General features: G+C 43.6%; 1 protein-coding gene across 1 annotated transcript in view; it reads right to left on the bottom strand.

The window, feature by feature from the left end:
* Positions 1–16,623, bottom strand: part of TGFB2 (transforming growth factor beta 2) — a 60,955-nt gene extending 44,332 nt beyond the window's left edge. The window contains exon 1 of the mRNA XM_021546149.4: positions 15,694–16,623. Within this exon, the coding sequence (XP_021401824.1) occupies positions 15,694–16,036 (343 nt within the window). The 5' untranslated portion in view covers positions 16,037–16,623. The remainder of the gene's footprint in view (positions 1–15,693) is intronic.
* Between the last annotated feature and the right edge of the window lie 10,785 nt (positions 16,624–27,408).

Genomic DNA, 27,408 nt, shown 5'->3' with positions numbered 1-27,408 from the left:
TAAAAGGGGATAGATACTTCCAAACTTTTTCCCAGAGGCTTAAAAGAGAAGCCTTGCTTGTGTATTTCTGATAAAGGCCCCAGCATAGAAGACCAGGGAATTAAGTTTAATTAGATTTTACCAGGAAACCTGCAACATTTCACTTCAGAGAATACTCCAAGAAGTAAAGCATTTGCAGTGTTGCTGACAGCAACTTGTCTGCAGGAGTCGAAAGCCAGAATGCAATGCACTCCTGCCCAATATTTCACCTCAGCAACAGGGCTGAGATACTCTGCAACACTCAGGGCCTCCAAAAGCAAACCCACAAATCCAAACACACCAAGGAATTTGGAAAAAAAGAATATATAAAAAAAGGGGGGAATCAGAACATTCCAGCACATCCAAATCGAAATAATAAAACAGAATAGGATAAACCATAGACTTATTTTTAATAGAAGAAATACATGTGAATGATTATAAAAAACAGGCACTCACACCAGGTGAATAGTGACACATGGGAGCACCCTTCTTCCCTTATTAGTATTTTTAATCTATTGCTGTTTATAAATGCAAGCTGCATTTTCTTCCTTTATAGCTTTTTTTTTTCTATACAAGTGGGTCTCTCCAGTTAGCTGCTCTAACTGGAAGATCTAAGAGTGGTCAGGAAATGTCAGGAGTGCCTTGCAGAGAGGGGAGGAGATGAAAGCAAGTCCCACGGCACAGGCTCCGTTCCTCTTGCCCCACCTCTGCCAGGAAGAGCTCCTGTTCCCCTGGCAAGCAGCACAGCTGGCTGCTCCTCCTGCTCAGCCAAGGGTCCAGAGAACAGCCTTTCCAAACTATTCCCTGGCTGGAGGAGGGAATGAAAGCAAGTTATTTTCAAGAAAAGCAGATTGGATTGTCCAACCCTTTCACTCTGTGAAGAAAAAAAAAAAAAAAACAAAAAAAAAAAGAAATAAAGGATTATTTTTACTTACAAGAAGTAAAAGTATTATGAAGGAAAAGCAAAAGAAAACTACGTTGGGTTTTTTTTTTCATTGCAGAGAAGTCAAGCTTCACAGACTCAAAGCACAGGCAACACATCTTTAAATGATTAAGATAAAGGCAGCAGACAACAGATGAATGCTAGAGACAGAGGGAAATGAAAGTTTTAAACCACATTAAAATTGTTCAATCTTTCCTGCTTTGTAACAGTAATTACAATTAAAATGATTTACACCCTGGTGCAGTGCAAATCAGGAACAGAAAAGCACAGAGATTTTAAGCCTCTCTCAGGAAATCTCTGCAGCCACTAGCAGTGCCCCTGGCTGCCTGCAAGCAGGGAACACACACCTGTCTGCCCATGCTCCATTTTCAACTCCTTCCTCTGCTTCTTCACTGCAGCTGGCCCAGGAAGCTCCCAGGCCACTTCTGAAGATCCCTAAAATTTACTCCATGGGAAATGTGTCTGCTCACTGAGCCCAGAAACAGCTATAGAGATGGACATGGAAGGATTAGAATTTGCAGCACAGACAGGACAGAACAGTACAACAAAACCTGGAGAAACTCATCTGCAGAGCTTCATGTTCAGCTAGCCACAAATCCTGCTACCGTGGAATCATGGCTAACTCAGAGAGGATTAATGCAGAGTAACTGGGCACTCTCTTTGACACAGTACCACTAGGAAACAACCCAGACTGCTCTATGGATATACATGCTAGAGTTAGCTCCAATTTAGTGCTAATGAGCATATAAACTCCTATTATTTAAGTACAGGTAACCCAAATGCCAAGGTCCTTCTACTAAGTTGCAATTACTAGGATGACTTTGGATCCATTATGCCCCCTACACTGTTTTTAGTACAAGTGAAATTTCTTTATAGGTTAAAGAATCAGACCTCTGGGTGGGGTAGGAAGAGCACATCCACTAACTACTTTGCACATGGAATCACCAACTGAGTCAGTGACTTGGAGGTCTCCCATGTCTTGTGCTATTGAACACGGAAAAGAAACCCAAATATATTATTTGCCTTCCAAAATTATGGTTTCTGGCAAGAGAACTAAACTCACAGCTGGAGTGTCTGGCCCCTTGCTCCTCAGAGGGAAGAGCTGCCAATGGTACGAGCCCCAGATAAGCCATCACCACCCACTCTGCAGTTTGGAGCGGCGGGTGGCACCTCTTCTCGTGCCTTCGCCAGCATGAGGGCCACCAAACTCTACCAGTCTTTACACCTGCTTCCTGAGGAAATACGGTGTCTTTCTGATGAGCTGGTCTCTACAGAACCCTGATTTTAGGTTGCTGGCACTTCAACAACTATGCAACTTCAAAGAGCCAGACATAAGTACTGATTTATTTTTAAGATGGAAGTGAGGTGCTTGACAGGCAGGATTAAAAGCTCAGGTGGAAGATACTAACTCATGCTCTGCACAAAATCAGGAAATCCCAAAGAACTGAACATATGGGTTTAGTATTATGAAGGAGACAGTCATGCAAAGATGATACAATGATGAACTGAATCAACTGGGCAGAAGTGTTTACAGAGAACACAGGACAGGATAATGGACTGACACTTAGCTTGCTGGACAAGTAGAAATGATACACAATCAACAAAGACCACTCAGGTTAGAAAATTGTCAGTGAACCATAAAGAAACCATAAGAATGCCACCCTAAGAGATAAAATTTAAGAACACAACTATATATAAACAAAAAACCCTAAAACTAAAACTAATAGCTGCTGACAACTACTATAACATCAGAAAACAAGAACTGCAGATAACAGATGAGAAAAAAACAGATGGGAAGACCACTTCCATGGCCAAGAAACTTAGATATGAGATTTAATTTAGCTTAGCAGCGATTATCCTTAAAGCTTAACAGTGATATTCCTCCATTACATAATAACTGTTGAAACAGCAGTACAGAAATATGAAATATACTCCTGGAGATACAAAAGCTAGGCAAGTATAAGATGAACAGATTTTTTTTTTTATTTCAGCAGCAACTTTGGAGGTCTTAAAACAACACCGTAAAACAAGTAAGCCTGGATAACTTGCATAAGGACATCTTAAAGAGGTGTCCAGGGAAGAAAGGAAATTATTAAAACTAGCTTTCAATAAATCCTAAACACCAAAAAATACCTTGAAGATTTGAGGCAGAATATCAATGTTCATACACAATCCTAAACAGGCAATCCGTGATACCGCACTTACACATTCAGCCTTGTACTGATCCCAGAAAAAATATGTGAAATGTGAGAATGAGAATGAGCTAACTAAGGGAGGGAACTAAGGGAGTATAATCCACAGCAGCTCCAGGAAAAGAGATCCCACTGGTCTGTACCTTAGTGAGTGACACGGGCAGGTAAGACAACTGTTTTAATACTATGTACTTGGGTAGCTGCAAGACATTTAAGCTGGTGCTACATAATGGCTTCATTAGGAAACAGGAACAACAGGACACAAACAGGGCCAGGCAGTGAATTAATCAAAGCCTTGCATTTTTATGAGGCTTAAAATACAACGGTAGACAGCAAACCATTATTGAGAGGAAAGCATCTACAAAGGTCCCATTTTACTGTACTCTACTGCCTAATATTCTTATCCATCATCTGGAAGGAACCCAAACCATTACTGATCAACTGCAGATTCAATAATGATATGGATGTGGTAAATAATGAACAAGATGCACCAAAAAGAGAGTGACTTGAATCGTGAATTATCAACATGTACATGTTTTTCAGTGTGGTAATATAGCTGTAGGACAGAGAAACTGGACACACTTACAAAGTAGGAGACTCCATCTGATAGTCAGTACCTCTGAAAAGAACTTGGGAGAGACCCTGGTGGATAATTACCCAAGCATTAATTTTAACTTCTTCTTATAAAGCTCCTGGGAAAGCTACTGCCAAAGTTAGCTGCATGAACTGTGTAGTATTGAATTAAAGGAGTTTGCAACATGCATGTAACTTGATAATGGCACAGCTGCTCCTGAAATACTGTGTCCAATACTGTTGTCCACAGTCTCAGCAGAACATAAATAAAGCTGAGGAGTTTCAGAGGGGAACCATGAGAATAACTGAAAAGGCTAGGAAGTATCTCATGGATTACAGCACACTTAACTTTAAAGAGATGTGGCTCGATCACAGTCTACAGATCTGAAAGACACCTGAAATTGGATAAAGCAGCCCATGCCAAGCCCCTGGCTGCTTATTGCAGTGCCCTCCAACAGCCACATCTGCTTACTCTTAGCCAGATCTGTTCCCCTCTCCAAAACTTCCCTTTCCTGTGGGTACCTACAGAAAGCCCACAGATCTGACAGTGGGTCTTCAGAATAGCAAGTGAAAGTTTAAACCAGATTCAAATGCTAGAACTTGAAGCTAAACAACCTAAACCATGAAGATACCCATTTTTAGTCCATGTAATTAATCACTGGAATAATTTACCAAGTGTGCTGTGAACTGCCTTTCAAAAATGAATTCATTCAAAACTCAATGGCCTGGAATATGCAGGTAGAGAGATCAGAAGACCATAATGAGGGCCTCCAGTTTTTTTAACCTGCCCATTCTATCAAAACTCAAGGCTTCCTAGAGCAATATCAGTCTTATCCTTTCTAAAGTATGATACCAGCTGTTGATTAGCAATAAGTGAACAAACCTGGAAACGTTACATCCTGAGAAGAACATCTCATCCTTGCTGAGATAAGCATCCCCTTCAGTTGCAACATACAGGTTCAATTAGAAAGCTGCCTGAAGGTCTGGCTGTTCTTAAGGCATTTTATATCCTGTGACATTAAAATGTTGTCTAATAATAAACAAGAACCAAACCATTTGGTTCCATATCCTGAATCAAATGAAATCTCATCCCACCAGGGCACAGGAAGTACCACACAGATAGAATACCAACCAAGCTTTTTGCTCTGCTTTTTTGAAAAAAAGGAAGCACACAAAACCCCAACAACCTGTGCTGGATGTTGAGTCCTTTCAGGCTTTGAGAAGTGCACAGTAGTAGTACAAATATGATGCAAAACAGCAATCAGGACATTTCTTTTCAGCAAAGCAGATTTAACTGCCTCAGTCTTCATCTGAACAAAAGGCTGGGATTCTCAAAGGCCAAAGAACCCACACCTTTAGGTGCTGCTTACAGCCCTGGCCTCAATGACTGTTCTTCTTGCCTAAACAATTGCTGCAATCCAGTTCCAACATCACAGGAAAAAATCTGGAGTGACTTTACTGACTCAAGTTAAATTGCTCCAGCTCTTCATCCATGCAAAACAATGTATCTCAGCAGTTAACTCGTTATTTTGTGAGCTTAGAGACACATCAAGTGAGAGAGGCTTTATGTAAAACCACATGCACCTTCATGCCATAAGCACAGCTCCTGTTCCCAAATTTCTTGAACTCAGAATATATCATGTAGCAAACTGGCTTTCAGAAATGGTCCTCCTGGCTCCCGCTCTATGCAGAACTGACTTTAAAGATTTTATTGATAATACAAAAACACCTTGTTGGCTTAGCCCTGACCTTTCTTTACAGTCCACTGCACAGAGATTTGCCACATTTTTAGTCAAAGCCTTTAGATTCTTCCCTGCTCTGGGCGCTGAGGTCTGATTTTGCACATGTTTCTAAGAAGCCTCTGGATGTGGAGTGATGAACTTCTAGACAAAAACTTGCTGTAGGGAGGATGATAAAGATATATTACGGCATGTTTATTTGCCAAGACCTTTGCAGTCAGATGGTCATTTATTTTAGACCAGGGAAGATGTGGAATACCTAAAAAGTACAGGCCTTTAACTTATTCCTCCTTTGCATTCTGCAGTTCTTGCCATATTGCCACCATATGCTGATCCCAGATGACATCTGCCAACAAATGTAGTCCATCAATAAAGCTAACTAAGGTGCTTATTTTCCAACATGGTCTTTGTTTCTCAGGGCCTTTCGCAGAAGAATGTCTCCAGTGGAAACTCAATAAAGGGGAAAGCACCACATTACAGTAATACACCCCAATATATACTGGAGATGTGGCCACTCCCTGAAACAAAGGAATGACACTTAATACCTGACCAAAGACTTCTGCAGCCAGTGGAAAGACTTCCAGCAGGCTTTGGCCCAGGGCCCTTAATCTGGGGAACATACTCTCAAAAGGCAGAGAAATGGAAAGGTTTGACTGTATCACATGTATAGCTGGCCCAGTGGTGGCAAGTGTGCATGAGGCAGATTCCTTTCCAGACTCCACCTCAACAAATACACTTCCAGCCAGAGAAAATTAGGTTTCCCAATACAATGTAGTAATGGGACTGCAGCTTGGAAGGAGGCAAGCTCCTTCAGACAGATGATATTGTTACAACTCAGACTACGGCCACCTTCATCAATATCTCTTTTTCTAGATTCTTTTGGGGCTCTTTTCTTCCCTGATTAGCAAGGGGAATGTGAAACTTCCAAATACATGGCTCCTAGCATCAGGGAGAAATGCAAGCTGGAACAGGGGAATCCAGATTCAAAGAGGGAGAGAAAGGTCAGGCCCCCAACAATCTGTTCCGAGTCCATCCAAACTGGGCCAAAGCTGCTCATTTAGCTCCCTTGCTCTGCACACTGTATATTCTGGCAAGGAGCCTCTCAGTTCCTATCACACCACCAGATCAGAACAGCAGATTGATTTTCAAGAAAGCTGGAACTTGTTCCCCCCTCACAGACCTAGAGATGTGTGTCTGCTGCAACAGCCTGCCATCGTGGGCTGGATAAACACGCAACGAGCACGACAAGAGAAACCTACAGACATCTTTCAGCAAACCTCAGTGTTGAAATGTGGCTACTTCACTTCCAAAGCGTGCATCAAGAAAAATCTGAGCATAAAGCAGCGATTGGCACAAGACATACAAGCCCTTGCTCTGCCAGGGAGGCCCAGAGCCAACTGCAACAGCCAAGAAAACTGGGTTGGATCTCTTGGAGATTGGGTGAGAATGAGAACATCAATGATCTGCAGAGATCCAACACATCTCCAGGCTGTTTACAATGTCCTATCATGCTGGAGAATACAATATATCATTTATGCTTCCCTGAAGGCAAATATCCCTTATATCCCCTGCAGGCATTTGAAGGTAGAAATGAACTGCCAGTGGACCTGAACCTTGGCAGATCCATAAATCTTGCTTACTAGGCATTCATTAAGTGCTCAGTTTAACTATTCGCCAGTCAGCTGGATCAATTCCTGCACCAAAGCCTCAAAGCACAAAGGCCAGGAACTATGATGCAAAGGGCAGAGCTGCCCCTCCATAGTCAGGGAGAGCAGAGATGTCTCTCAGCTTTGCTAGTCTGGGCCACCCATGAAACCAAGCAGAGATGGGACAAGGAGCAGCAGCCTGCCCCAGGCTGTGATTGCCACTCGTGCTGTTTCAACCCACTGCTGCATCAGAAGAGGCTAAAGTTGCAGCATTGTTTTTACACGCTCTTTGGAAGATGTGAAGTTTTGCAGGTGTTCTTCCAAGTGTACGTCTTGGCAGCCCAAGATCTTTATGACTGTTTGCCCAAAGCCCAAAAGAAGTAATTTTATACATACTGGACTATGCCCTCCCAAATAAGCAAGGACTGCTCTGTTAATTTGGAGTACTGGAGATCAGCTGCAAGCACAACTGTGGGCTCAGGATTAATAAGTATTATCTTGCAGAAGCCTTCATCAAATAAGTGATTGTGAGGTGCTCTCTCACCACTTCAAAAGAGTCAGTGCTGCTTACACTTATTAGTTTTTCAGCCTTGTGATTACAAAGTTCACCCACAGGGTTGGGGGATTTTGTGGATTGGTTTTTTTTCCACCCCAAGGAATGAATACCAACATATTCTGATTCCTATCTTTCAGTCATCACTATGGTAAAGATATATTACCGTCACTATTTCAGCTGAGCTAGTTGCTGAATTGCAAATGCTGTAAGTAAACAAAAACAAGTAAGAGAAGGAACTTCAACAAGCTTAGCTTGCCTTTTAAAATTCAAAGCAGGGGTTTAAAAGAAATGAAGCCAGGGAAAACATTGGATACTAACACCAGCCAAACAGGGAAAAATAACGAAGTTGTAAGCCTGAAAAACTGAAATGGAAAGAATGACAGATTTACTGCTGCATTTGATGCACATAACCACCGATAGACTCTCCCCAGGAAGTGTTGAAATCACCATCACTGAAATGAATCCAGAAGCTAAAAATTAAATTATCTTTCCCAGAACATTCCAATTTGGGCTTTGGCAACAACAGATGTTTTAACGCTGTGAAATGTGTGCACGCGCGTGTGCGCACGCGTGCACACACGCAACGCACCCTCGAGCACAGTGTCCTCTTTCACACGAGACCTCCCTCAGAGCTCCCACAAAGTCCGACTGAGCTCACGGTCATTCTGCAGAGCCTGCTTCAAAGTCTCTGCTCAAATGCACAACTGTCAGATTAAGCAATCCATAAGGAGTCTTACAGCAGCTCCAAGTTATGAATGAATGGTTATTTGTGAACTTGCCTGTCAAGACAGATGCGGTATTTGTCAGTGCAGTGTGGGTTAGATACGATGGGAAGGAGCCAAACAAGCAAAGTGAAAGGTCAGTATCACAACATTTTCCTTCCCCGCCCCTCCTCAGTTTGCCTAAAACTATGCCACAGCTTTTGCTGAAGTCCAGTACAGTAGTCTATTTTCATGCAACTTACCACGCTTATTTGAAAAGCAACATTCAAGCAAGAAAAGCAAAACAAAACTGTGTGCAGCAGGAGAGAAGAACAGAACATTTTGGTGCAAGAAAGCTACAGCAGAGGGACAAATCCAAAACTGGCAGAAAACAGCATATCTTTAGAAACGTGGTGACACTTGAATCAAGACCACCCTGTGGAAGCTGAAATACAATGCACTGTTTTCCTTGTATTAAAATGTAGTATTACAAGGATTACAGGTTAATTCATGTAGGAAGTCCAACCTCCAGCTCAATGCAGGGTCGGCTATGAGGTCAACTTATGTTTTATAATTTTTACAGTTATTTTTAATAACCGGAAGTCAGCAGCACACTGTACTCAGTATTATATAACAAAAAAAGAGACTTCCTCCCTAAGGGGGATTCAGAGGGGAAAAGCTCAGCTCTCCAATGAAGAACCTGAATATGTCAATGAGCATCACACTTGAAATGAGAAGCATTCCTCAGTCACTGTCCAAATTAAAACCTGGACAAGGGAGAGATCCTCTGAAGATCCTTTCCACACTCTCCGCCACAAATCTGCTGCAGGGGTGCCCGTGAGGTCCAGCATCTCCTGGAAACCAAACATGGATGCCAGAGAGCCCAAACAGCAACACAAGATGCATTTCAGCAGAGCCTGTCTCTTCACAGTGAGCGAACAGTCTCTCTGCACAGCTGCCCTAACTCATCCAACAAAGCCTCCAACACAAGGAGCCAGAAGCTTTCCCAGTGACATGAACTGCTATGTTCCCTTTGGAAAACCTGGCTGTTTTAAAGAATGCTCTTTTACCCAAAGAAGCAAGTTCTCTACTGTGGACCAACTTGCATAGCACCAAAAACATGTAAAAACCTGTAAAGACCAGACAAGTCTAGCAAAGCCAGATCTAGCACTTCATTTCTGCAAAGCCAGTTCTGTACCATTTGAGCTGAGAGAACCACAGCAGTGAACAGCCTCATGAGTAATTCATAAATTCAAACACTACTGGTCACACTGGAAGGAGATAAAACACAACCCTTGACAATAAGGGCTTTTTCCCCCAACATTTTATTGTCTTGTTACTGACAAATCTTTCAGTTTCTCCCCTATACCTTGCAGCTGTGTGTTTTGTAGTCGGGTGCCCAGCTGCAATCACTTAACATGGCACAGACAGCAAGGACAAGCACCGGGGAGATGTTTTAAGAAGAAACATTGCTGCTTCAGATTGACTACTACAGGAAGCCAACTAAGAGTGATGCTGGAGTAGGCACTGACTATCCACAGCACAGACTGAAGGGGAAGCAAGCAACAGCCTGTGGTGGAAGGCAGGGTGCGAGCTTTCCGTAAACAAACGACCAAGCCAACCCTTTTATCTAAACAAACCAGCAGAAACATCCGTAACACATTATTACATTAAATAATACCTGGGGAGTGTATCATCCTCAAGCTAAAAACTGCCTGCTTGAAAACCTGCTGCATGTGGTTTCACAACAGGAGCAAAAACATTTGTGTCTTCACTCATGACTCGTTTTGTCACCATACCCTGGGGTTCCTCTCTTTATCTGTAACACAGAAGCAGTCTAGCACATCAGTGCGAAGGCAAAGGAAGCAGCTGCCCAACAGGGTTAGCCTTCTTCAGGATCACTGAAGAGTTTCTTCATTCCCCTCTAAAACATGCTGTAAAGCATTTCCTTCTCACAGGGCTCCCATGCCCCAATGACAGATTTCAACACAGTGAGAGGGATTTGAACTGTCTAGCTTTGTTCATCCCTGCAAATGCACCATAAATTGGGCCCCAACTCAGGAAGCTAATTAGGCATACACAGAGCCTTAATGCTAATGAGCCTTTTCATGTGTGTGAAGCTCTGTGCCTGTTTCAGGGCTGTGCTGAAGAAGCTCACTGAGAATGACAGCCAGTTCCCTCATTCATCCTTTTCCTCAGCACTGGTGCAGACAGGAATGTCAAGCTGACAGCAAAATGCTGGAAATAGTAACTTCAAAGTAACACAGCCATCCTGATGGCCACTACAGTTCTCATGCAGAGTACCAAAGAGGAGCAAGGCTAAAACCAGTATCTAATGAAGATGCTGCTCTGCTTTCCTCACTCAATCTCCTACTCACACTAGTCCTGCAAGTACAGCCCAGGAGAGCAGCACAAGCTCTGGCACTCCCTGCCCATCTCTAGCCACGAGTAGAAGACAAGGGCACATTTCCAGAAAGGTCTCTGGGACTATAAAACATTCACACTGTCAATGGCTGGAGGGTGGGGAGCAGCTGGGGCACTGCTGCATATTCACCAAAAGGGCTTTTAACCATGGGAACATGCTGCCCAGGAAGTGGTTGAGTCACCATCCCTGGAGGTATTTAAAAGTATGGATGTGGCACATAGGGACAAGGCTTAGTGGTGAACTTCACAATGATAGCTTAACACTTGTATTTAGATGACATTAAGTTTTTTACAGCCAAAATGATTCCACGATTCTCTCAAACCTTCCCACTCACCAAACTACAGTGAAAAGTACCTCTTTCAAACAGACACAAGACAGAAATTCCAGGAGGGTTATGGAAAGGACTTGGGAATATAGCCCTGTCTTGTAGTTCATCTGACCATGCAGTATTAAAAAGAGGGGAGTCATGGGTATTTAGCTTTTCTGTAGGCTTCATCCTCTGAAAGGAAATCAAGGACCATGTATCATTCCAGACTGGCTCTTGGACCTTTCCCCCTGCTTCCCAGCTTGGCACCCTGCTAACAGTAGAAGTGGCTGGTGATTCAGAAGCCAGGCAGGAAGCACATGTGGTGCTGCCCTTCATTAGTGCACCAGAGCATGTTATTTTATTATCCCTCTCAGTATGTAGAGGACTACTGTCTAGAAAATTACCCTGTGCCTTTCTAAAGCCATTTGCAATTTCCTGGGGGTTTCCACCTATGAAGACTGCATTAAGTGTAATTCCTTAAGGAATAAGAAATTGTTTCCCCCACGTCCCTCCTTGGGAAAGCCTTCACACTGCTTCAGGTGCTGTCTGTAATGCAGAGAGTATGCCTGGCAAACACCTCCTCCTCCAAGAGGTGCTCCAGAGCAAAACATAGGTCCAGCATAGCTAGAAAGTTTTCAAGTAAGTTGCTCCTTCTGAGTCTGTTTCCATATAATTAATAACACGGGAAAACCCATCAGATTAGACTCTGTGTTGTGCTAAATGCAAACACAGGTGAGCTGTTAACATTGTGGTAATGATGCAGTCAGTGCTGGGAGCCGTCTGCAGGAGCAGCTCTGGTACCCTGAAGACAAGGAACCCACATATGTGTAACTGCTGGTAAATTGAGTCCTTGTTGATAAAGTAGAAGCATGTCATTGTGCCCTGCCAGCTTATAATGTTGTCTTTCATGGGGCAAGTATTCAGCAGAAGGATGGCCTATGTAAAGCAATATTCATGGGACAGAGGTCCTGAGAAGATTAATCCTCACCACCAGTGCAGGATGGACCCCATGGAGGCTCCTTCACACTAAGGCAGCTTAAAACTCATGAAGAACCAGGCCTAAACCCAGAAGAACTGTGTTTTCTTAGGCTAATTAGTACTTATAAACCTATCTTCAAGAATTCAGAAAACTTAAAAATTTACCTTCATTGGCCTTAAGCTATCACTGCAAACCAGTTCACTGGCTATGGTAAAAACTACTTCGAATGAAGATGACAGAATAGGCCTTTGCCTCCAAATACATGTGTTGCCTGTTTTTCTCAAGTATGCCAGTTGTTCATTAGCATTATAATTCACAATCCTTAATTGTTTTGGCATTAAATTTCTGTTTAGTCAGTCATCACCTAGCTTAAGTATCAGGCCCTAGATATTCAACAAACAACTGGTAAGTAACAAGCTTCTAATGTGATCCAGGATTCACAGTAACCAGTTTTAAGCATTTACTCAGGTAACTTTGCCTAGGCACAAAATTCCCAAGAACTCTCTGATGTTGTGCTCAGAGAACATCATATCCAACCTTCTTCTTCAAACTGCTCTGGAAAACCTGAAATTCTGACTGCCACCTGGACTTAGGAGAGATTCAGACTCATACACATGCATACTGTCCTGAGCACAAGGCATGCCTGACAGACAAAAGCTCTCTGTTTTTTCCAAACATCTCTGTAGTATTTCTTCTTCGCATCTGTTTCTTTTGGGTCGGCAGTCCCTGACTCACTAAATTTCCACCTATATCTCTGTATGTCCGTAACCTCAAGTGGACTCTCAAGCCAGATACCCCCTTAATTCCTCAATGCAAACTGTCAGTAAACCTTAGCACAACTTTAGTTTGAGCCTTAAATTAACAGCATGTGAAAAGATTAATATGAATAATTTCAAAACTAATCAGATCCCTTCTTTAAATGTTGACACAGTATTATTTATATCCCATAAATACCTTCTTGACTAAAATTCATCCCAGGAGATTGGCATCTTGCCAGTTCTATTCATATTTACTGTATTTATACAGTACAGTTGGCCAAGGATAATATTTAAGACAAAATATGCCTTAGGGTATATACAATATCTCTTATAGTTTTCCTTTTAAATCTCCTCATTGCTAAAAATATTTAGTCTGAACTTTACAAAATGCCCCACGAAGACCTATCAGCGATCTGTAGTGATATATTGCTGACTATGAGTATAATTAGAGCATATTTGTAATACTTGGGTTGTAGTCAGTTTCTGAACGTTAACAACTTGTGGTAAAAACTGAACCACTGATCTTTCCCATGCCTGCCTTCCAGCAGCTTTTGACCTCCAGTGCATTCACACTGATCCCCTTCTCCCTCCTGCCTCTCTCCAACACAGCAGACACTGTAGAGTTAAACAAAAATCCACTCTGAAATGCCTAGGAGAAAGTGCCTGTGGCCGCCAGAGCTGTGCTTTCAATTTCTTCCTTTAAAATATGGTGGAGTGATTTCTTCCTTACTGTCTTTTTTGGAAAGGTTCGCTCCATCCAGCATAACTAGAGAGCAGTGGAAAAACAGTTAACCTACTTACTCTGATGTTAGCGACAGCCCTGCTCGCACAGTAGTGCTGGATGTGCTGCGGGCTGGCCGCGGATCCCAAACGTCTGATGCACTCTGTTGGTAGGTACCTGCAATCTCCTTCGCTCCTGCAAAGCCTCCATCGATACTTCAGACCAAATCTGGCCCCTGACAGCGTTTTAAAAATAGATCCTCTTTTGTCAATACCATCCAAGTCACACACCACAGATATTTTAACTTTCTGGGAAGTATGCAGCTGCATTTTGGACTGTTGGTTCCTTGCAGCTTGCTGAAGCACAGAGAGCGACAGATGTGCCCAGGACAGATGCACTTTACAATTCTCAGAGACTCTTTGCTACAGGGCCAACTCCCCAAGCCAAGGCACTGCCAGAGCTCTTCCTAATCTTTGCCCATAGGTTGCTCCTCTGCCCTAGGTATGATCTAACACATCTCAAGAGGAAATGCTGACTTCTACCAAAACCACCAGCAAAATAACACAGTACATCAACGTGGAAGACAAGCATGACTTCTGTGTTCTTGCTATGGCTATGAATTATACTGAACCGCTCTGCTTATACCCATTTGGCTCCAAATATGTGGTTGTTTTTTTTTTTTTTTTTTAAGAAAGTATTTCTTCCCCAAGGGTAACAAGGGTGGAGTGTATTTATCATGGCTATTAAGGATGGTGCTATAATTACAATAATAAAATGGCTCTGACTGCCAGGATGTCCTGTACCTGATGTTGTCATTTAAGACTAAAGGAAGAAAGGGAGGCAGCTGCACGGAGCGTGGGGTTCAGATACCTTGGCTGGCATCCTAGGACTATCCCATGCAAGACAGAGCAAGCCCCAAAGCTACAACTTGCTAAACTAAAAATAAATAAAGGGAAAATGCAATTAGAAACTCTAGGATAAAGTTACCAAGATGGCTGAATTATCTATTTAAGCAAGAGCTATGTACTTTTGAGAAACAGACAGAAAGTATATAGGGCATCAAGTGGTGGGGGAGGGAAGCGAGCTAAGTGAAATGACTAGGGACTAGGGTTTGGTTATGCGAACGGTGAAGTTATTTTCTGCTTCTGGTATTTCACTTTCCTCGGCATGATGATGATCTAGATTCTTTTAAGGCAGTGCGGTGCTTTTTCTTTTTTTTTTTTTTTCTATGCACTTAAGCCTCACTACCAAAACAAAAAGGCACGTCGTTAAGATTATTAATCACTCTAAGTGGATTTGGTAAGCACAGAACATTTATACCCTCTTTTTTTTTTTTTTTCCTTCTTTTTTTTTTGTGCAAAACGTGGCATGGATCACCAGAAGGTCGTTAAAAACAGCAAAAGGCAGACGGGCTGAGACAGGTTCCAAGAACCGAGGCTACCCAGAAGGGAAAAGTTTTTCTGCACCTGAAATGAAAAGTGCCCACGAACCGAAAGGGGAGGCTAGTTAAAAGTGGGAAGAGGAGGGAGGACGTCTCCGTCCTCTCTGAGCACCAATGCGAACAGCAGCCTGCGGGACAATGTTCTAAAGGGACACAGACAAGACGAGCTGGCAACTTTTTTTGGTTTTTTTTTTTAAGACCTCCTTTTCTTTTCAGTTATGGAGAGATGGAAACCTGCCCGTTCCAGACACTCCAAGGGAAACAAGAGCAGTGGAAAGATATTGGCTCTTTCTGGAGGCTGTACACGGCGCTGCCGGGGAGTACAGCCGGCGCTGGGGTGGGAGTGGGATCCCGGGAGAGGGGGTGGGATTCCGGGAGAGGGCAGCTCTGCTCAGGTCCGTGGTGGTGGCAGCAGAGGCACCCTGAGGAATCCCTGGGTCACTGCAGAGGGGTCTGGAAACCTCGCGCGTCTGGGGCAACAGGTGATCGCCCAAAACATACCCACCCAGTCATATGGATACCCCGTCACCTAAATTAAACCCTAGAAGCCTTCACCTAAGCGATGCTGAGGATGACAAGCGAGCCGAGCGAGGAAGGCAGAGTACGATGCTTGGGGGTGCTATTGAAAGGTGCTGAGCACCGCTAAGCCTCGGGGGCGAAATTACGCACACATGCACAAACACAGAAGACTTACTTTCGGGGTAAAAAGGCTGCATGTCTATTTTGTAAACTTCTTTGGCATAATACTCCTCGTCGCTCCTCTCCCTCTCGCAAGTGGCGGCTCTGTGGTTGGCTTTTTCCTGCAGCAGGTCCCTGGTGCTGTTGTAGATGGAGATGACCTCCGGGGGCACCTCCTCGGGCTCGGGGTACTCGTCCGGGGGACTGGTGAGCTTCAGTTTGCTCAAGATCTGCCCCCGGATTGCCTCGATCCTCTTGCGCATAAACTGATCCATGTCGAGGGTGCTGCAGGTAGACAGGCTGAGAGCCACGGTGGCCAGATCCACGGTGAGGAGCACGCTCAGGAGATAGCAGTGCATTTTAAGTGTTTAAATATAGCGCCCCCCCCCCACCAAAAAAAAAAAAAAAAAAAAAAAAAGTGACTTTAACAACGAACGACAACAAGAAAAAAAAAATTTCAAAAAATAAAAAGGGGATCTGTGCAAACAAAGGGGAGATCTGCAGACAAAATGCTCTTAAAAACCGAGCTGCGAGGGCAACTCGCAATCGGAAAACGCACGGGAGGCGCTAGTGAAAAAAAACACCAGCAATAATAATAAGAAAAAAAAAAAAGAAAAAGAAAAAGCAAGTTGCTACAACTAACTAAAATTCGGGGATGGAGTGAGCCGGACAGCAAAAAAGGAGGAGGAAAAAAGCCCCCAAATAGATACAATAAACCTGCAAATCAAGTAAATGGCAGAGAGGCTGCTCTCAGCGCGCTGTAAAACAAAAATCTGAAGGGTGGAGGGGGGAGAAACGGGGAAGGAAAAAAAACCAAAAAAAAAGAAGGAGGGCGAGAAGGCGCAGTGCTGGGTATCACAGGGCGCTGCCGCAGCCGGCAGAGAGAGGCTGCCGGCGCGGCGCTCAGCCCCGCCGTGCGCCCGCGGCGCCCGACGGCTCCCGGCGGGCAGCGGCACCGCCCCGCGGCCGGCGGCGCTCAGCCCCCGCGGCGGCGCGGGCGGGCACCGAGAGCCGCGCACGTGTGCGCCCGGCGGCGCCGAGCCCCGGCCCGGGCGCGGCGGCAGCGGCAGGCGGCGGCTCCGGCCCCGCGGCGGCGCCCGGTGGCCGCGGCGAGCGGCGATCCCCCGTCCGGCCGCGTCCCGCAGGCTGCTGCGTGCGCCCCGCGCCGCATGCACCGACCCACCCCCGCCCGGGCCGCTGCGCGCCGCACAGCTCTTCCCAGCTCCCTCCTCTCTTCCTCCTCCTTCCGAAACGCCGAGCCCGCGCCGCAGTCAGCCAGGCAGCGCCGCCGCGCCCCGGCAGCCTCCCGCGGGTCGCAGGCGCGGAGCCGGCCGCCCGGGGCTGGCCGCAGCGCAGCGCCGCTCTCCCCGCCCGCCGGCCTCCCCCGCGGGGCTGGGGCTGGCCCCGTCCCCGGCGGCTCTAGCGCTCCGCCCGGCGCCCCCCGCCTGCCGCCCCCGGCCCCTCGGCTCTCCCTGCGCGGAGGGGACGGGTGCCAGCAGATAACATCACGGCCGCGCAGGGAGAGGGAGATTTATACGATCTCCCCGCCCCACGTGCTCGGCTCGCTGCGAAGTGACGTGGAGGGGCTGCGGGAGCGGAGGGCTCCGCGCCGCCGCCCGGCTATTTATTCCCCTCCGCGCCACCGGCGACGGACTCGCCGCTGCCGAGGTGCCTCAGCCCGGGGCAAGGAGAGGCGAGGCAGCCCCGAGCCGAGAAGAAAAAGCAAGCGCTGCCGGGCTTTTATTTTACTTCTTTTTTAAATAAAGGTATTAGTGCTTCTTGCACCTATTATTACAGTAATTGGGCCAAATAGCAATCTGGCGTTAGAGGAAGAATTACACGCCTCTTGGCACCGCTCTGACGCGTTCCTGTTCAAGGTTGCGGGGCAGCTCTGCCCGCTGCTCTGTCACAGAACGCTTCTCGGCACTGCCCCTCAGTTTCACTTCCAAGTGTGTTTTGGGCAATTCTCTCTGTCCCGGATACCTCGGTAATCGGTACTACCGGCTAAGAGAGAGAGACGACAGATGAGGAGGATTTGCTCCTTTGCCGAGGTCTCCTCTCCTGTCAGAAGCGTGCAAATACATCCTCATCTGCACTTGACAGAAACTCTCAAGCCCCAAATGCTCTGGCTATGCCTGTAATTCAATTTTTCCGCTGCCTCTTCTGGCCAACAAACATCACAGCCTCCAACCATACCGTACTCTGCCCCAGGGAAATCACTCCACAGTCTACTAGGCATCCCTCAACTTAATGCCATAAAGCTTTTCCTTTACAGTTCATTTATCATCACTGTACATTAACTTTAAAAAGTTGATCAAGTAGCCTTTTTCTCCACTCTCAGCCATTTTAGTTCTATATTCCCTTTTGAATTGAGTTATCACAGGTTTTACTTGCCAGAACTTTCCAGTAACATCAGAAAGTGGGGCAAGGCAGTTTTTGAAGAACCTCTATTTTCAGAGATGAAGAAAGATGCACAAGAGGTACTCAAAGGACCATAGGTATCCCCAAGAAGAGCCCAGCCATTGCCAGTGGTATTACAGGTAAACACACACAGGAGAAAGGAGGTAGCATGACTGGGACCTGGAAGCACACTGAGAATCACATAAAACACAAACCAGCCAAACACCACCGAAGGCTTCCTCCAGCTGACCACACCCGTGGAACGATCTTCTTTCTGCAAAATTTTCAAACGTTTTCCAAAGCTGGAGAATGCCAGTCCCCAAATTAAATGCGAGTTTTTCCTTCCCAGCGAGGAAAAGTGCTTCCTGTGAGCAGCTGTGGCTGTGTGCTGGGGTGATGGAGGCACCCAGCAGCACGGAACTGCCACACGCTGTTTGCCTTGGCAGGGCTCTGCTGCCGGGGAATCTTGTGCCAACACGGCCAGCTAACGTCGGACTGCTGTGGGTACCAGCGATGGTGACGTTCCCTGAGAGATGGAGGAGCTACGAAAATGTATTTTGACAGGTATATGTACACACACAGGCTCTAAGAGTAAACTTCATTTTTTACCAGCATGTGGGTATGTACAGCCCTACGTGCAACCAAGATTGCATCCTCATGATGCAAGAGTTAATAGTGCTTTCCACTTAAATCCATGAATTCCTGCAAGGCCAGATTAAACCTCTCTGCCACAACATCACTCTTTTACTGCTGTACATGTCAATGTCCTGTTCCTACTGACCTCAAAAACACAGCTGCAGTGTCAGGAATGGCAACGTTTCCAGAATTACTCAAATAAACAAGCAAGCTCAACATGTAGACTCAGCTGGTTTCACTTCTGCAGCACACCTGTACAAAACCAAGGGGACAGTTCCTCGAGCTGTTACATCTCACAGCTCCACTGCTCGCCAGCTGAGGAATCAGCTCTGTTACATGAGGCACCTCAACCACAAATACTTCTAAAGAAAAGGGTTATTAAATTATTTCCTCCAAAAGCTACAGCTGAAACCATGAAAAATTCCTCATACAGCAACTGCAGCCCTGTAACACTTGGCTGTGAGTGCCACTCGCCTCAAGGGCTTCAGAGCAGTGACAGGGACAGTGCTGGACATTCTCCTCAGGCAGAGAACTCACCCCCGTATCTCAGGATCCCTCTGCAGACACAACCTGCCAGATTACAAAGAGTTTTGACCCTTCAAAGTTTATTACTGGTGGGGGAGAAAACAAAAACCCAAACAACCCAAACTTTGCAGTGTCTTTCACAAACCCTGAAGCCTTAGGGATGCTGGAGGCCCTCAAACCCCATGTGTCCAGTGCCCAGCTGGCCACACCGCCCACAGAGCTGCAGGAGGTCCAAGCTCCAGAGAAACCCTCCTTGTAAGCTGCCAGAGATCCAGCCAGGCTGACAGCAAACCAGTCCGACTAGATTTTAAAAGTTGCTGAGATTCCTTCTGATTTGGCAATGATTCCACAGTGTCATTTAGAACATCTAGGAAAAAAGAAAATACTGAAGATAAATCCTGGGGCAAATCCCTTTGCTTCTTTTCTGACCCTTTTAGTGTGACATAGGCTGTCAGGCTTACCCAGGTGCATGTCTCCATTTTGCCTTACGACTGCAGCAAAGCTGGATTCCCTAAAACTTCCCAATGTCACCATGGTGATGTTTTTGCCACGCAGAACTTCCTGGGCATGCATACTCCATTCCAAAAGCCCTGGCCACTTGGGCTAAATCCCCAGCAGCTGCAGAAGCCCACCACACATGCCTGAGCTGCTCCAGTTTGCTCCAGGAAGGGACACCTACCTGCTAGCCAAATCATTCAAATACACATCCACATTCATAAACATCGACTTTCCATTATGTAATGTAAATGGAAAATACCTGGAACATATACATCATGATAGATCTGGTCTTAGTTCTAAAATCTCCCCCTTGCACATTTAAGGAGGCTTTTTCTGCCACAGAAATCCTGCAAACTAGACTCAAACAGGTGTCATTTTTTACCTTGCTAAAGTGAGGAACACATGGAAGAGGCTATCAAAAATTGGCAGAAATGGCAAAACCAAACTGCAGGCATTCGACAATGCTGGATAATGTTTTGTACCACAGAATTCAACTATAACATGACCTTTTACAAAGGTAATTCTGCTTCTACATCCTACTGTTAATTTTCCTGACTGTTATCCCTATTATGGCTTTTTATTTTATCTTGCTCTTTTGTTTTTATTAATTCCACAATATCTTTTATTGATGACTACCTGTTAGTTTCAAAAGCTGCTTGGGATTATCAGACACTGAAGGCTAACTCAGCCTGCATTTATCTCTTCCCTGTGCCTCTATGAAATGGCCTTGTCCTGTGAGGCTGCTGTCAGTGGAAGCTTTGTAACCCAAAAAGTGGGAATGGGCCCTTAGTGTGCATATGGGGAAAGAACAAAACTTATCTGTTTTGGTGCTTTTAATTCAATACAATACTGTCTTTTTTACATATTAATTTTTTTTTAATAAACACTGACTGTTTATTAGAAAAACAGGGACACCTGGAAAGTTACTTCACTAAATGTAAAGGTTTCATGTTTCCTATTAAGTTAGAAATTACGTGGTCAGGATTTTACAATTTGTGGTTTCTTTTTAGATTGTTTTGGTTATACGCAAATGCGCTGTGCAAAATACAAAGGCAATAATCTTTCTAAAACTGCTGACGACCAGGCCATTAAGTAAGGTGGCTGGTCACATTTCATAAACTAAAGAACGTTGTTGGAAGAGGAATAACTTTTAAAAGTTAAGAGGTGACTTTTCTAAATTCTCACACTGATGACGAGTGTGGGATGATTACACAATTAATTCTTTGTGGCACGCACAGAAAACTGCAGCCGTAACTGGTCGTGTAGAATCTCAGTCATTCTGATGCCGGGTGCTAGGGGAAAAAAAACTTTTAAATTCTCCTTTTTATAAAAATACATGTATAAAGGTTCAGCTCAGAGAGCCAAGGTGGCACCTAATAAAGGTGAGGCAAAGAGGAGATGACAAATAATGGAAAATTGTAATATATACTATAATAAAACCTTAGATTTTACTGTTTATTATCCTTAGTGAAGTAGAAGTCCATGCCTCTGTGCTGCACATTTCATTAGTGTGCGCTGTAACGCCTGGATGAATTTGAGAGCAAACCCTGCTGACCTCACTAACACAAGCAGCCCCACTGGCCCAGGATTGCATTTCACACAACCACAGCCCATTCCTGCAGCACTCATGTTCCAGAAGATAAAGGCTATTTTATAGAACATGCTGTTTGACATGCAAGACTGCCACCCATATATACATGTGTAACTACTTGTCAACTTGCAAATCAAAGGTATGCTTCTGATATATATATATATGTAAGAGATAATTTATGTGAACCAGAACTTCTTTCAAATGCATACAGAACAAATATAAAACAGGAATAAGAAATTTTTATTTTTATATTTATTTATAGACACACATACGATTTTGTGTATTTATAAATATATACATTCATATATAAATATATACATTTAAAAAGTTCTCATTCCTACAAATAAATTTAATAATTTCAGTGGAAACAGTCACAAGTAGTCAACAGGATCTGTTCCAAAAAGCCATTCAGGTGTCATCTCTGAGAACTTATGAAATGGCATCATCTCCCATCATCAAGTAAGAACACAAAGCTGTAATGCCCACACAGCAGTATATAGTCTGTTTAAAACTGCAGCTTAATAAAAGATATCCAGAATGCAATCAACCCCCCCCCAAAAAAAAACTGTTACCAAAGAACACACAAAAAAATCCCCAACCAAAACAACATAGGAACTTTAGACTGGACCTCAAGCCAGAATGACTAAAATCTGAAGGGGAAAAAAATTCTTATGGAAAAGAGGAAAAAGGGAACAGAAAGGAACATCATTATTACTCTGTAGTTCAGTGCTATGTTGTTCTTCACATTTTACATGGCCGGGATTTTACAACTCCTAAAAGAGCTTCTCTCCAGTAAAGTTGCACCCTGTCTCCACAGAGTACAGCAAGACATTAGGGGTCTAGGGAAGCATCAATAGCCTAAACCCATATCCTGAAAACATCCACATTTCCCATAAAGGCTGCACACATCACTGCTGCATCCAAAGAGGTTTCAGCTTCCAACAGCTCATTTTCAGCTTCGAAAAAGTTCAGATTCAAGTCTTCATAAAAACTTTGCCAGAGAAATTTCCCCATGGTTACACCTCCCAGGGTTTGATCCCCTTATGTGCTTTCCTAAAACTGCTTGTCAGCCTTGAGGATGCCACACTAATCTTCTATGTATCATTCCAGTTTTAGTCTATATGCCACTGAAGAAAAGGCCTTCCTTAATCCTAGCACCTGTGGTTTTAATCACCACAGGAAATCCTGTTTCCACTTAAGTCGGTAAGACTTAAATATCAGCAGAGGCAAATGATCAGATTCACTAACTAAAAATAAAAATAATTAAAATAAGACAGAGAAATATAAGCTCAGTGGTTTATAAACCAGAGGGCCTTGACATCTACTTATAGCAAGCATGACAAAGTAAAGACAGTAGGGTAAAAGTCATCCCTTTAATCTCAAGGTCTGAACTCATGACCTGCCATCTCCTTCTCAGAATTACAGCTGTTGCCTTCTATTTCTGACTTGCATGGTGATGATTTGGGCTATACCTCATTAAGTAACACACAAATGGTATCTGTAAATATTGGATTCCTAACAGAGCATCCACTGGAGTTTATTCAACAAATTAAAACCAAGTAATTCAAGTTAGAATGTGCACCCAGATTGCACTGTCGTTTTGTGTATAGCAAGATTAATTTACAGCAACTTCAAAAATGGGCCAGGCAGTAATGCCATATTCAAATCATATTCTGCAGCTAAAAAATCAAATAGCTCTGAGTCTGGCCTCCTGACTTCTTCACGAGCTGCCTATGCAGTCTGCACAGATGAAAAGCTCTAATAAGATAACACAGCTTCAGAAATGTTTCATTCCTAATGGTTTTTAAACAACACATGTTCAAGAACATCCTAGAAAGCTTACAGAAAGCAATGCATTGTTTCTTATTACTTCATGAAACAAAACCAAACCACAACCAAACCAGACCTCATGAAGTACCAAGCTTTTGGTTTTGCATTGCATTCATCAGATTAGTGCAGAGATCTTTGCCTCTCTGCCTTACTCGTTTTTGACCCCATTTTCTATGCCTGACTACTGAAATCAATGAATGAAGCATTCCTGAATGGCTGATCAAACTACATCCTCCCAGACAGATGGTTTGAGCTTGGTGACTCCATCTAGAATTAGAACAGAAAGATCTACTTCTGTATTAGTACTTTTGATCCATATCTAGATTATTTTAGAGCTGGATCTTGAACAGGCCACCTTTGTGGAATGGCAAAGATGTTCAGTATTTTTTTCTCCTGAATCAATGATCTTTTAGATGAGATTGCAATTAAAGTAACCTACCCCCTGGTTTCAGCTGGGCTCTATGGACCAGTCTCTAAATTTCCCCATCATGGATAAAGATTGACAGCTGAAATCCTCCTCTCACATATTCCAGTGTCATTTGAACATCCACCTTATCAACAATTAAATTAAGAGTGTAAAAATGCCTACAAATTGGCTGCAAATGTGCATCAGACCCAGCAGAGTCTCACATAAAAGACCTGAGTCCACAAGCTCATCACTTTAGTCCTATGAAATTAAAAGCAATTAATTCACCATGAGACTGATAGTCCAGCAATGTGCTTCAGCAGCAACTGAAGTGAATAAGACTTGTGTCTGGGAGGCACAATACTGACATAGAAATACACATATTTAGCTTCTTACTTGAACTATCTTCTTTACATAAGATGCACTCCACTTCTTATATTCCAGGCAATGAAAAAAAATTTAAAAAAATTAAAAATAACAGTCCAGCAGTTAAAAAAAAAAAAAAAGGCAAAACATAGCAGATGGAGAGAACAGCAGTGGCACTGGCAATCCTGGTCTGACCTGCAGTGCTACAACATCAGAAATATGTTCAGCATGTTGAAAGGGCTGACTGGTCCCTTTCTAACACAATCCACAACAAAGAGTATCAATGTATCATCCTCCCAATTTGAGCAATCTTCACACTTGGGTCCGATACCTTGTTTTGGCTGAGTAATGCATCCTTAAATTGACGATCTTGTCTGGAGGTTCTGGAAAACCTTCAGTCTTTTTCTGTTAATCACGAAGATTTTCTTAACTAAGAAGTATTTATTTTGTACGGATGTCCCAAATTTCAGCAGGTTCTCTTAAATACTTCACTCCTCTAAAAACCCACCATATACAAAACCACACTGGTAACTGTTGTTACCTTTTGTACAAAACCACACTATTGCAGCAATATTGCACCACAGTGCAGTGTGAGCCTCTTTTGAAACTCGTTGGGGTTGCAAGTGAGGATGCAGAACAGCCTGTGGTGCAAAGACTGGCAGTGTGTGTTTGACTGTCCTTCTCCAAGCAGCCCTGCGAGGTGTGACTGGGAAGGTGCCATGGGCAGGTATGGCAAAGGCTCAATTACCAACTCTCCAGTGACAGTTTTCATTCATTCAGCTGCCTGACCTCAGGCACCCTTCCTGAAATGGACACAGGCCAGCTCTTGTCTCTGGACATAGGGTACCCTAAGTTAAAGGCTGCTTTACTGTCCACAAAACTTGCAATTTATAGGTCACTTAAAAACCAACGAAAATCCTCTTGAGATAAAACTGTACTCAAACTGAAAGTCCATGCAAAATCCACATAATCAGGAAAGCCTGTCACTATCCTGTTGCTTGAATCAAGCAACACATTTAAGCTTTTCTGTTCTGAATAAGATGAGAATGTCCTCATTTATCAGGATAGAAAAGCACAGTTCAAAGCAAGAGTGATTGAATAGCCATGGGCCTTAAGTCACAGTCTCCACAATTACATTCATAACACACTTTAAAATGGGCTCATAAGCAGCTAGTTGAATCCTTAAGTACTTCAGATTTTAAAATTATGGCAAACAACCCCCGTTACCTTCTTCTTATGATCACATATGCCTACAACACATTGACCTTAAGAACTATTAACATAACACCAGCAGGTTTGATATTTAACCATTTCTTAATTATGGCAAGCAGTTTCGGTAAGAAATGTAACCAGCTTATCTTGCAAGTGAACTGTTTCTATTAATTATTCAGCTCCTTCTGAGAACACTATGTCTGTAAGAAATCCTAGTGGTATGAAAACCTCAATGCAAGTCTGATCCTGGTTAGCAGTTCACAATTAACATCACCACATTTACTGAAAACAGAGTGAAGAAACACAAGGAAAATGTTGGAAAATGATGCTCCAAAAGTTCATGCACTGGCATGAGAGAATGGGCTATTGACCCAACTGTAGCATTGTGAGGAAATAATGCTTTTTATGAGTATTGCTAAAATAACCTTCCGAAGTACCTCTTGGAAACTGCTTGTGCTCATGAGCTCACATCCAAAAACTTGATGAAAGTACCCTAAGTAACAATTTTGTATGCAACAGGTTAAACACATGGATTTAAAAGCAAAAATAAGTAATTTCAAGGGATGGAGCATTACATAAACACAAGGACCTTTTGTGTTGAAGGTATTCGGTTTGACTGAAGTTTCATTTTTAACATGTCCTTTAAGACACAAAAGCAATTAAAAAGATGCATTTGGAAACAAATGCTTTGTCTAAGAAGGATCAGCCATTGCTAAAACTCTGAAGAAAAATGGTTATGAAAAAGCCCTTATCTGCTAGATCACTTACAGAGGTGAAACACTGGAGGTTTACATACTGCAAAAGGTTAGAAACCCCAGCTTTAGAACAGCAATAAATGTACAGTCTTCCACCATCTGTTAATCAAGAACTTCTTCAGTCTCCAGTGTCTGAGGTCTTAGACTCCCGAGTTTAACATCTTATTTAGCACAAGGACCCAATCTGTGTAACATGATCCTGAGCCTCCACTACCTCAAGCCTTCTCCTGGCCCTCTCACTCCTTACCTCAGCAAGTCTTGAAGAAATCATTGAGCAATTTGCAGGGATTGGAAGTGAACAATACTGATGACTGCTCTGTGTGTATATTAACTGTGCCAGGACTCATTTCATAAGAACGAGAAGCTTGTCATTTTCAGTTGTGCAGAGTGTTTTGTGCCAGATGACTTCTGCCTTCCTCCCTGGAGACAGCTACTGAGCCAGCTCTGAACAGATGCAGCTCTACAGACCACCTTCTTCTGGAAGCATCAGATAGTCAAAAAACTTTTATGGCCTCCAAACAATTAATTTCTCTCTTTAAAACAAATCAGACAAAAACGCCCTATCTTCACTAGGAAGCAGCTTCCAGCTCTTTTGTTCTGCTCAGCTTGTGAACCCAGGAGAATCTGCCTCACAGCTGCAGAAGTGGGAGCTTTTCCCTCCAGGTTTCAGCAGAGTTAAGATGCTGTGGTATAGTGGCATCAGGCACAACGAGGATATTCCATCACCACTCCCAAAGTGTCTCCCTACCAGGAGGCTGAAGAAAAGCAGGGTCAAGACAGTTATTTTTTTTCCATAGGCCAACTCATGCTTTCCTTGCTGAAAAAAAGTTAGCACAATTAATGTGAAGAGAAACTAAACCAGGGGACAAGAGACATGGGGAAGAGCTGACCCTGTGCCTTCTCTTATTAAGCAAAACTCCTGCTTTGCGTGCAATCCATAGAATATTAAACTTTACATACTCTGGAGTTGGCTTGAAGCCTAACAAAACTGGAACCACCCCATCCTTATTGGCTTTATATAGATAGGTACAGAAATATACAAAGTTGAGATGATTCATGCTCTCTGGAATGAAGGGCAGCAGCACAGCTTTGCTTGAGCACAGATATTCATGGGAGCAGGAAAAACAGAGCGAGCACTCTGCTGGGAAAAGCTGCTGAAGGTTGTTGGTAGCTGTTGAAGAGGAAGAACATTACTGAAAAAGGGGGTGGGGCAGCCCAGAGAAGAGACTGGAAGATGCCTGGGCCAAAGATGATCTTTTGAACTTCTAGTCAACAAAAACAGAACTTGTGAAATAAAGCAGCCTAAAATCAAAATATGTAATTAGCAGTTTTAGCAACTCTCGGAGCTCCTCGGCATATAGCACAAAAAAGGACAAGGCAAAAAGTATAAAATTTAAATAACTACTCAATATACATAAAAATGTAAGTACTATGCCTTTTAAAAGGCAATAAATGCTCTCCCCATATAGGCTATGGACTCTAAATGAAATGGAAGCTCAAAATACCTTTAGC

Source organism: Lonchura striata, chromosome 3 (assembly GCF_050655825.1).
Source record: "Lonchura striata isolate lonStrDom1 chromosome 3, ASM5065582v1, whole genome shotgun sequence".
Classification (NCBI taxonomy): Eukaryota; Metazoa; Chordata; class Aves; order Passeriformes; family Estrildidae; genus Lonchura; species Lonchura striata.
This window is presented reverse-complemented; position numbering and strand designations above follow the sequence as displayed.